Genomic DNA, 10,825 nt, shown 5'->3' with positions numbered 1-10,825 from the left:
CGACGGACATAGGAGACTCCACGGCACAGACGCGGACTTTATTACCACATTTCTAGCGAGCATCGGCCCGCAGCGTTACCGCGGAGAAAGGGTTCTGGCGAAGTTAGGGTTAATTCCGGCTCGCAACTGGCGAAGGCGACTGTGGCAGCCCAGTGCCGGGGGCGGGGTCACAGGGCCATTTCCAGCACCTAAGGGCGGAAAAACTTCAAGACTTCCGACGGGGGCCGAGCCCCTCCGCGGTCCTCGCACACACCGGAAGGGAATTGGGCTCTGGATCAGACCGCCTCCTTCTGAAAGGGACGAAACAGCCTCCTTTTGCATAAGGCCTGCAGAAAAGACTTCCGCCCACTCCCAAGATGGCCGCCAGCAGCGGTTCGGAGATTCGGGATGTGGGACAGAAGGTCACTGGGAGGGGGCGGGGCCTCCTCTCCCCAAGTTCCGGTTCCACCAGGACTGAAGGAAGCGCGTCCAGCTGGGGCTTTGTCGCATCTGCGCCGCTGTGCCCGCGCTGTTCGGGCGAGGAAGTCCCTTCGGGGTGGGAGGAGGAAAGGGTTATGTGAATTAGCTTATCCTGGCACCTCGAGCCTGGCCCCTCCGCTTCCGGAATCCCACCGCCAAGTGAGATCACGGGGGAGATAAAGACAATAGTGCCAGCAGGCCCTGTACCGAGATCCCAGACCCTCCATGCCGGGGGCGGGAAGAGAGGATGCCTAGGACCCTGTAAGCGCCAGAGCTGGAGATCTGGCACCTGGAAGATGGGACCGTAATTCGAAAATTAAAGAAGGGGTTCCGAAATTGAGGTTCAGGAACCCGGATATCCGAAAGAGGTCGGTCAGGAGCACAGATGCCAGCATGCCCCGCGCTCAAAGGATTTGGGGAACCCAGGAGCCTGGGCCTTCTGGAGCGGGGTCTGGGTTATAGACCCCGAAATGCCCTGGGACTCGGGAAAGGACAGGCTGGAGGGAGGAGTCCCGAGACCGCAAATCCCGACATGCAGTGGGACTCGAATGGGACAGCCCAGTGGGAGGAGCCCCGGGAGTATAGGTCCCGGCATGCTCCGGGACTACGGTGCCTTGTGCGCCCCGGCCGGAGCTCACCTTGAAGGAGCCGTGGAACTCGTCGCTCATCCTCCGGAGCTCGCGGCCATATCGCTGTGCAGCCCAGAGGTTGGGGGGCGCCGAGCTCGAGCGGCCCCGGAAGGGGCTGGGCTCCTCCTCCTCCGTCCCTTCTTCATCCTCCGTCCCCGCGGAGTAGAAGCTGTGGCGACTCCGGGTCTCCACAGCCCCAGTGCCTGCAGAGAAGGTCAGGGGGTGGGGACGACGTGAATCTCAACTCCTCTGTGGCCCCAGCTCTGCCGAAGCCCTCAGCATTAGCTCCGTCGGCCCGCTGTGGTCTTTGCGTGCACATCACTCTACCTCTCAGAGCCCCAGTTCCCTCCTAAGGGAAACTCATGGGGCTTTTGTGAAGATTCGAATTAACTTCTCACTAATCCCACAAATCTTAATTGAGCCCCAATAATGGGCCAGGCCCTTAGTGTATAAAATGACTTTCCTCTGTGCCTGGCACAAAATAAGGGCATAAGAACTAGTAGTTAGAGCTGCGAGTGCGTGATGCTGGGGCTTCCCAGCAACCCCCTGGGCCGGTAGCTCTTTCCTCAGCCCCATTCCCCCGCAGAGGAAACCAGTCCCCTGGATGAGGAGGTCGCCCGAGCCAGGCGACCTGCAGCTGACCTGCTGGGGTCCATTTGTTTCACTGCTGTGGCCTACAGGAGACCTTGGGCCCCCAGAGAACAAGAGCCTGTCAGCAGCGTGTCTGTACCTCTCACAGCACCCACTTTGGAGAAATTGTCCAGAAAGGTCTGTTGACTTTAGGTAATACTTAGGGAGCACTTGCTGTGTGCTAGTAGGCCCTGGGCATTACTTCATTATCCTCCTAACCATCCTGGGAGGTGAGTACTAACATTGCTTCCACTTTGCAGATGAGAAGACAGAGGCTTAAGAGAGGTTAAGAGTTGCGCAGGGTCCCACAGCTGTGAAGCTCTGAGGCTAGAAGTCCCTAGAGGTTTGTTGGAATCCAGAGTCCAGTGATTATCCATTGAGCTACACTTCTTCCCTTGTCCAGCTGCCCTTCAACTCCCTGCACCTGTGCCCTCACCTCCCTGTGGGGATAAATGTAGTCCTTACTACCAGTGACTGCATAAGGGTCACATAAAGAGCTGGAAAGTGCTTTGTAAGCTGAAAGGGCGTGGTGGATCATTATGCAAAGAGGTGTGTCCTGAGTTTGACCGACGTATGTACTGTGTGCCATCTCCCGAACTCCTGCCAACCCCACCCCCATACGCAGTCCAGCAAAGACCTAGAACACTCCCAGGAGCAAAATCCAGAACTAAGTATAGAGTGAAAGACAGGCATGGAAGAAGTGCAGGGGGCCAGCGTCCACAGGGAGGCGTTTTGGAGAAACTAAGATGTAGACCAGGTCTTGAAACCAGGGGTAACTGTCTCATCCCCTCCCAAAAGGCCTGTGGGTCAGCTCCAGGGCTGCTGGGCCTCCAAGGGTCCCATCTCCAGACACATGGCTGAGAAAGCCAAAAAGGGAAGAGGGGGCTGGATCCAGAAAGGCCTAGGCTAAGCGGGTGGTTGGAGCTCCTGGGCGTCACCAAAGCCTGAGGTCAGGTAGGTAGGGAGACCATAAAGCCTTTGAGGAGTGAGTTGGCAGTGGGGAACGGGCAGCTAAATCAGCAGCTGGGATTGGGGGTGGGGGCTAAGGAGCTGAGAGCAGCAAGACCCCTGATGAGAATAGGCCCATCTGCAGAGCGCTGACCAGTTCCGTGAGGCGTGGGCAGCAGGGCCGGGGTCCCCACCACCACCTTCCTGCTTTGTGACCTGGGGCCTTTTCTTTAATCCCTTGGGGCCTCAGTGTAGTCCTCTGTGAAATGGACCCCAGACCCCAGGACCTCCACGAGAACAAATGACACAGGGAGAGCACCCAATTCTGCATTTTTCATGTCCTGCAGGCTCCCAGCTTCCCAGTGAAGCAGAGGCCAAGTTCTCCCTATTTCACACATGAGGAAGTAGAAGCACAGAGAGGTTAGGAACTTGCCCAGGGTCGCACAGCTGGTACACCCTGCCCGGTCACTTAAATGCTCAGGAACCATCAGCTATTATTTTCCTTTACCAGCACTAAGAATACACACACCTCCACACTTGACAGATGCAAGGCCCAAGGGTCAGAAGATGAGTGATTGGCAGGTGGGCACTGCACCCTCGCCTAGGAATCAGAGCAAGCAGAAGAGCACTCGCTGTGTCAGGTTGGAAGTGTGCTTCGTGTGTATCAATTCCTTACGTCCTCATCACATCCTATGAAGGAGGTTACTCCCTGTCCCCATTTTACAGAGGAGAAAACTAAGGCACAGAGAGGGTAAGTAACATGCCCAAGGTCACACAGCTAGTAGATGGCAGAGCTGGGATTCCAACCCAACCAGTCTGGCTCCTGTGCCTGTGTGCTTAACTCTCATGCCCCCGGCTCCCCCCAGCAGCACCACGGGCCACCTTGGGGCCTCAGGTCTGGGAAGGCACCCCTGGTCCTTCTGTAAGTGCCAGCTCTACCAGCCGCCTACCCTAAGGAGTGCGGATTTTTACCAAAGCCGTGGATTTAGCAACGCCAAGCCAGCCATTGTCAAAATGACACTCCTGAGTGTAAACTGAACATTTAAGTGTCCTTCTGTTTACTAGAAAAAAATCTGAGGGATTTTCTGTGAACTCCCAGGGGGGAGTGGATATGCCCCTCCCACCCTATGCATCCAACCTTCAATCAGCTCTTACCCCTACATGCCCCGGGGCACGGCAGAGGTGGCCTCTCCCAGTTTGGGGAAGGTAAGGGTGAGAGATGGGCGTGGCTCCTGTCTGGTTGTGAGCATGGGTGGGTACCCAGGCCTGCCCACTCACACCATCCTTCCAGAGAGCCTGCCTGGGGCTGGGGTGGGGAATTGGGAGGGGCCTAGGGCTGGAGGTGCCCCGAGGCCCACCACCAGGCTTTAAGTTCTTTACCCATTGGGCTTCTGGGTATGTGCATGGGGCTGGACACATCCATGTTCATGCTTCTGTGAGCATCCTTGCACACTTCATTAAAACAGTGATGTTCCAGACAGTTTGAGGCAGTGAGGCTTTGCCATCAGGCAGGGCTGGGTTTGGATCCTGCTCTACCACACGTGGGTGGTTCACTTACTGCTCGCCCCCAGCAGGAGAGCAGCGTGGCACTCCTCCCTGAGCAGGTGCGCTGCCGGTCGTGTCTTGGCCAAGGCTTCTTGTGTCCCCAAAGCCGTTTGGGGTACAAAAGCCCCTTACCGTCCTGTAGAGAACATACCCCCACCTTGCTCAGAGCTGAGGAAATCAGAAAACACTAAAGCAGAGGCTGGCAAATGTTTTCTGTAAAGGGCCACATAGTAAATATTTTGGGCATTGCAGGCTACACAGTCTCTGTCACAACTACTCAACATTGCAGTCATAGCTTGAAAGAAGCCAGAAACAATATATACATGGCTGTGCATTGCTGTATTCCACCAAAATTGTATTTGGGACACTGAAATAAAATATTATTCTTCTTTGGGACTTCCCCGGTGGCACAGTGATTAAGAATCCGCCTGCCAATGCAGGGGACATGGGTTCGAGCCCTGGTCCGGGAAGATCCCACATGCCGCGGAGCGGCTGGGCCCGTGAGCCATGGCCGCTGAGCCTGCGCGTCCGGAGCCTGTGCTCCGCAACGGGAGAGACAACAGTGAGAGGCCCGCGTACCACAAAAAAAAAAAAGAAAAAATTGAAGTGTAGTCGATTTACAATGATGTGTTAGTTTCAGGTATACAGCAAAGTGATTCAGTTATACATACATATACATATACATATATATATTCCTGTTCAGATTCTTTTCCATTATAGGTTATTAATCCCTGATCGGGGAACTAAGATCCCACAAGCTGAGCGTGGTACGGCCAAAAAGAAAAAAATATCCCCAAATCCTAATTTATCCCTTCCCACCTCCTTTCCCCTTTGGTAACCGTAAGTTTGTTTTCTATGTCTGTGAGTCTATTTCTGTTTTGTAAGTAAGTTCATTTGTATCATTTTTTTTAGTTTCACATATAAGTGATATCATGTGATATTTTCTTTCTCTGACTTCACTTACTATGGTGAAGTACGAACCCGTGTCCCCTGCATCGGCAGGCGGACTCTCAACCACTGCGCCACCAGGGAAGCCCACACTTCAATTTTTTAAAAAGGAAAAACAAAGAAAACTGAGGCAGAGTGAGTTAAGTAACCTGCTCAAGCTCGAGCTACCAGTAGAGGGGAGAGCTGAGCTTGACCCCTGCAATCCGGCCCAGGGCCCGGCCCTGGGCTGCTTCTCCCACTGCATGTCCTTCCTCCGCTCTCCATCATCCACGCACCAGCCGCCCCAGGCACCAGGCTATGCAATGGAGCTGTCACAGCACACAAGGTGGCCACAGGCCCGCCCTGGGGACACATGCCGTCCACTACAGCAGGGGTGTGGGGGCAGGGATTATGAAGAGTGACAGGACCCTGCCCATCTGGAGGGGGCAGTGGCCCTGTGGCTCTGGCAGTTCGCTGGCACTTGCGGATCTTTTATGGAAAAATCACTTGCTTTTTAGACATCGAAAACTAAGTCCAAAGTTTAAGGATGGGCATCCCTGGTGGCGCAGTGGTTAAGAATCCACCTGCCAATGCAGGGGACACAGGTTCGAGCCCTGGTCAGGGAAGATCCCACATGCCGCGGAGCAACTAAGCCCATGAGCCACAACTACTGAACCTGCGCTCTAGATCCCGTGAGCCACAACTACTGAGCCCACGAACCACAACTACTGAATCCCACGCCTAGAGCCCGTGCTTCACAATAAGAGAAGAAGCCACTGCAATGAGAAGCCTGCGCACCGCAACGAAGAGTAGCCCCCGCTCGCTGCAACTAGAGAAAGCCTGCGCGCAGCAACAGACTCAATGCTGCCAAAAATTAATTAATTAAAAAAGAAAAGTTTAAGGAATCCAGTGCAGTCCTCTTACATGGTGGCTATTTTCTCCCCTGCAGGCCTCCTCATGGCTGGACCTGGTGCTGGGATAGGCATCCCCTTGGCTTATTGCTGCTTCAGACCATTCTCACTCCCTCCTCCACAAATCTAGTTTCTTGGGCTGTGCCACCCTCCCCACTCCGGGCCTCAAGCACCCACCGCCCACAGGGTGGGCCCCTTGTGGGTGCAGGAGATTACTGGAGCTCCCTGCCGTTCTCTCCTCAGCCACTCCCTTAGCCGCTCGTGTCTTCATTCATTCATGGCACCGAAGTGGTCCTTCCCAGCTCCCTGCCTTGGCACCCCAACTCTAATGATGCTGGGACTCCTCACACTTGGCCAGCTTACACTGCACACGAGCTAAGCCCCCAGCCACCTCTCTCACTGGGCTGAGACCAGCACAGGTCTGGTTAAGGCCAACTCCCTGCCAGTTCCCACAGGCAGCCGACTGGCCAGTGGGGCTGGAGAAAAGCACAGCCGTGCCACCTCAGTTCAAATTCACGGTCACGAGACCCAGTGGCACCCTAGATGTTGCCCAGCACACCTTCCACACTCCATCCTCTAGGCCAAGACAACCACTTCAAACCTGCTCCTCTCTCCCCATCAGCCCCCATCCCTCTCCCAACCCTCACTCCTGGCTCAAGACCTGGCTTCCTTTTACCAAGAAAATGGAAGCACCCATGAGAGAGACTTCTACTAGTTCCCATGAGGTATCTCCCCCTGCCCTCCACCGCTCTTAGCTGAGCCGCCCCTCCCCTGCACATCAGACTGCTCTCTCCTACTCAGGGACACCTCTCCAGCAAGCTTCCCTTCTCTTCTGCATCCTCCAGTATTTTCCTCGCTCCTGGATTACTCCATCAGCTTACAAACATGCTCTTTTGGGAATTCCCTGGTGGTCCAGTGGTTAAGACTCCATGCTTCCACTGCAGGGGGCATGGGTTCCATCCCTGGTTGGGGAACTAAGATCCCACAAGCCACGCAGCATGGGCCCCCCACCACCAAATGCTCTTTTCATTTCCCTTTCTATCATAAAAGACATAATAAAACAACCCTTCCTTGACTCTCCTTGGGCCTTCAGCTGCCACCCGCTCCTCTGTTCCTCTTTGCCAGAGCTCAGCTGCCGAGAGGGGGTGGGCTCCCCTTTCTACCTCCAACCCTCTTCCTATCATCCCTCCCCACTTGCCACCCAAGCTGCACTGGCCCTGTGTCGAGTCCAGTGCTCTACTCGCAGTCCTCCTCCAGCAGCCCTGGAAGGAGCCTCACGGGTTCAGCTCGCCCTTTCCTTACCAGACCGCTCCCTTCTTCTCAGACCCCAGTGCTGACTCCTCCTCTCCTGCTGCCCTCTGCAGACTGGATCCCCAGGCTCAGTCCAGCTCCTCCCCTGTCTACACTGGTTCCCAGGGCCCACAGAACACTACATCAGCGACTGCCAACTTCTACAGGTATCTATCCCTACTAGAAGTCTCCACCTGCATGCCCAAAAGGCACCTCTAACCTGCTCTGGCCCAAACAGGGCTCCTGATCTCACCCCACGCCGTCTCAGTTCCATCTCAGTTAAGAGCGACTCCATCCTTCCAGGTGCCCAGGCCAGATCCCTTGCAGCCATCTTCTCTGTGCCTCATACCCCACAACTGTCTGCCAGCAAATCCTGCCAGCTGTACCTTCAAGAGAAACCCAGAGTCCAGCTGCTTACCACTTCCACCACCACCAGCCTGGCACAGATCACCATCCTCCCCTGTGGCACCGCCCCTGCCTCTGCCCAATGCAGACCCGGCTCAACACAGGGGCCCTGGTGATTCTCTCGAGGTCCAAATCAGATCAAAGCCCTCTAGGTTTTCACTCAAAGTGAAAGCCAGAGTCCTTACCTTGGCCTTCAAGGCCCTGTCCATTGGCCCCTCCCCCTCCCTTAACTCTTTTTTTTTTAATAAATTTATTTATTTATTTTTGGCTGTGTTGGGTCTTCGTTTCTGTGCGAGGGCTTTCTCTAGTTGCGGCAAGCGGGGGCCACTCTTCATCGCGGTGCACGGGCCTCTCCCATTGCGGAGCACAGGCTCCAGATGCGCAGGCTCAGTAGTTGTGGCTCATGGGCCCAGTTGCTCTGCGGCATGTGGGATCTTCCCAGACCAGGGCTCGAACCCGTGTCCCCTGCACTGGCAGGCGGATTCTCAACCACTGCACCACCAGGGAAGCCCTCCCTTAACTCTTGATGAGTCTCCAACCTCCCTCCCCTCACTGGCCTGAACTGTGTCCTGACCTCAGGGCCTTTGCATGTGCCCTTCCCTCCGCCTGCAGGTCTCTGCCTGCATCTGTCTTCCCAGAGACCTCTGCCTGGCTCACCCCTCAGTGATTCTAGCCTTTGCTGAAATGTTGCTTCTTACCAAGGCCCACCCTGACCACCTCGGTTAAAATCACTCCCCCGGCCCCCCAGTACTCTGGATTCCAATGAGAAAGTCAAGAGTGTGTCATGTAGTGCATCATCTTCTAACGCATTATATCACTCACTGCTTTGTTTCTTTGTTTATGGTTTGTCTCCCTCCACCTACTAGAATGTGGGCAACCACAAGGGCAAGGGTTTCTCTCTTCTGGTCACTGATGAACCCCTGGCAGCTGGAACATACATTCAGCACTTGACACAGAAGATGGGAAGGGGCAGCCGGGTGGGGGGCGGGGGCAGAAAGCTGTTTCAAGCAGAAAAACAGCAAATGCAAAAATCTGGAAGTCGGGCTTCCCTGGTGGCGCAGCGGTTGGGAGTCCGCCTGCCGACGCAGGGGACGCGGGTTCGTGCCCCGGTCCGGGAAGATCCCACATGCCGCGGAGCGGCTGGGCCCGTGAGCCATGGCCGCTGAGCCTGCGCGTCCGGAGCCTGTGCTCCGCAACGGGAGAGGCCACAACAGTGAGAGGCCCGCGTACCGCAAAAAAAAAAAAAAAAAAAAAAAATCTGGAAGTTAAAGAAAACCTGCGGAGTTCAGTGTGACAGACAGTGGGGTAGGGAGGGTTTTTTGTTTTGTTTTGTATTAGAGATTATATCCCTGACTAATAACTGAATACCAACCTTTTTGTTTGTTTGTTTCTTTTTTTTTTGGCTGCGCCGCATGGCTTGCAGGATCCTAGTTCCCTGACCAAGGATTGAACCCGGGTCCTAGGTAGTGACAGCACTGAGTCCTAACCAATGGACTGCCAGGGAATTCCCTGGGGAGGGGGTCTTAATAAGCCTTCCTGCTCCTGAAAATGGCAGGGCGTCAATTCGGCTTCCACAGGTGAGGGACATGAGTTTTGTTTTCAGAAGATCTCTGTGGTTGTTCCAGGTGCCAAGGCTTGTGCTGGCCACTGGGGAGGTGGGGACTACTGAGAAATGGCCACTGCCCTCCAGGGCCCATCCTTCCATCTCAGCGCTGGGTCCCCCTCAGTAGATGTGGAGGACAGCCGATGCTTCCCCAGCCCCACACAGACCCGCTGCCTGGTAGGGCTGTCTGCCTCTTGGGGTCACCTGGCCCTGGCAACTGGCAAGGACAACCCGCGTGTGAGCCACAGGGCTGGAAAGAACATAGCTGGGGCTGGAAGGCTGGATCCCGGGATCTCAGGGAAAGTGCTAGCCTGGGGCAGGGCACCACCAAGTCTTCTAGCCCCAAGGAAATGCCAAGCAAGTGTGACCTAAGTTGCCTCTCAGTGATTCTGTCCTGGCCCTAAGCTAAGAGCTGCGTACTTTGACCACTTACCAAGCACCAGCTCTATAATTGCTTCTTAGGTATTCCTAATCATCCCCACAGCACTACGTTGGTGGTGACTAATTGCTCTGTTTTACCGAGGAGGAAGCTGAGGTGCAGAGAGGTTAGGGACTTGCTCAAAGCCACGCAGTGAGTGTGGATGTGGCTGGGGTGCAGGGAGCTACTGGGCTGGAGGCCAGGTGGTTGTTTTCGGGGCAGGGGTGCCTACCTCCATGGTGGCTGCTGCTGGCTGGCTGCCCCTGCTGGTGACCAGCTTCCCCCAGGAGGCCTGGGGCCGTTTGCTGGTGCTTGCTGGGACCTGGGGGCCTGTCCCCTGTGGGGCTGGGGCCCAGGCCCCTATCTGCAGGGCTGGAGTCTTCCTGCTCACTCTGCTCAAACTCTGGGATCTGGAACATGCTCTGGGCTGCGGGGGTAAGATGGTAGGTGGTTAGGGCACAGCTGGGGCTAACGGGGGCCGGCGGTGGGGGGGGGCGCAGGCATCCCTGGCTCCCTCTCCCACCTCAGAACCCCAGGTCCACCCTGCCTCCCAGGCCCCCATCTGTCCGTTGAGTCTGGCACAGCAGGAAGCTCAACCTACCCACCCAGGATCTAAATCTCTCAGAGCCCTGGGGCGGTACGGCAGCCCCAGGCCCCTACCCAGGCCTCGGCCAGACCCGCCCGTGGTGACGGCACACAGGTCTCACCCCAAGCCCGATCTCGAGGCCCCTGACCCGGGCCCGCCGCGTCCCTCTAGCACCGAGGGAGCCCGGCCCTAGTTGCCTGGGCAACGGGAACTGTCACCGACACGGCCCAATCAGCTCTCGAAATGTCACTAACTGGCCAGCAGGCGGGGCTACTAACGGCCCGGGCCCCGCCCACCACCTTCCTCCTGGGTACCTTCTACGTCTCCGGATGCTCAGCTCCCGACTTCCTTATGCCTTGGGCGTGTGTGGGAGCAGATGAGGGGTTCTTTGGAGTCCCCATCTGGGGGCCAGCTCCTGCTGACGAGTCCTTCAGGCCCTCTGGGCCTTAATTCCCACCCCTGTATAATGGGGAT

The 10,825-nt window shown here is 56.1% G+C and overlaps 1 protein-coding gene across 4 annotated transcripts; it reads right to left on the bottom strand.

The window, feature by feature from the left end:
* Positions 1-22: 22 nt before the first annotated feature.
* BAD (BCL2 associated agonist of cell death) lies at positions 23-10,572 on the bottom strand. Of its 4 annotated transcripts, none has more exons than XM_004264290.4 (4): positions 10,473-10,572; positions 9,998-10,192; positions 1,098-1,291; positions 23-528 (listed from the first exon to the last, which is right to left on the bottom strand). In XM_004264290.4, exons 2-4 carry the CDS (start codon positions 10,182-10,184, stop codon positions 403-405), a joined length of 507 nt encoding a protein of 168 aa, XP_004264338.1. In that variant the 5' UTR covers positions 10,185-10,192; positions 10,473-10,572; the 3' UTR covers positions 23-402. The 4 variants fall into 4 exon arrangements, with proteins under 4 accessions (XP_004264338.1, XP_033271455.1, XP_033271424.1 ...); XM_033415564.2 differs by having other exon boundaries at positions 10,426-10,528; XM_033415533.2 differs by having other exon boundaries at positions 10,371-10,525.
* Between the last annotated feature and the right edge of the window lie 253 nt (positions 10,573-10,825).

Source organism: Orcinus orca, chromosome 8 (assembly GCF_937001465.1).
Source record: "Orcinus orca chromosome 8, mOrcOrc1.1, whole genome shotgun sequence".
Taxonomy (NCBI): Eukaryota; Metazoa; Chordata; class Mammalia; order Artiodactyla; family Delphinidae; genus Orcinus; species Orcinus orca.
This window is presented reverse-complemented; position numbering and strand designations above follow the sequence as displayed.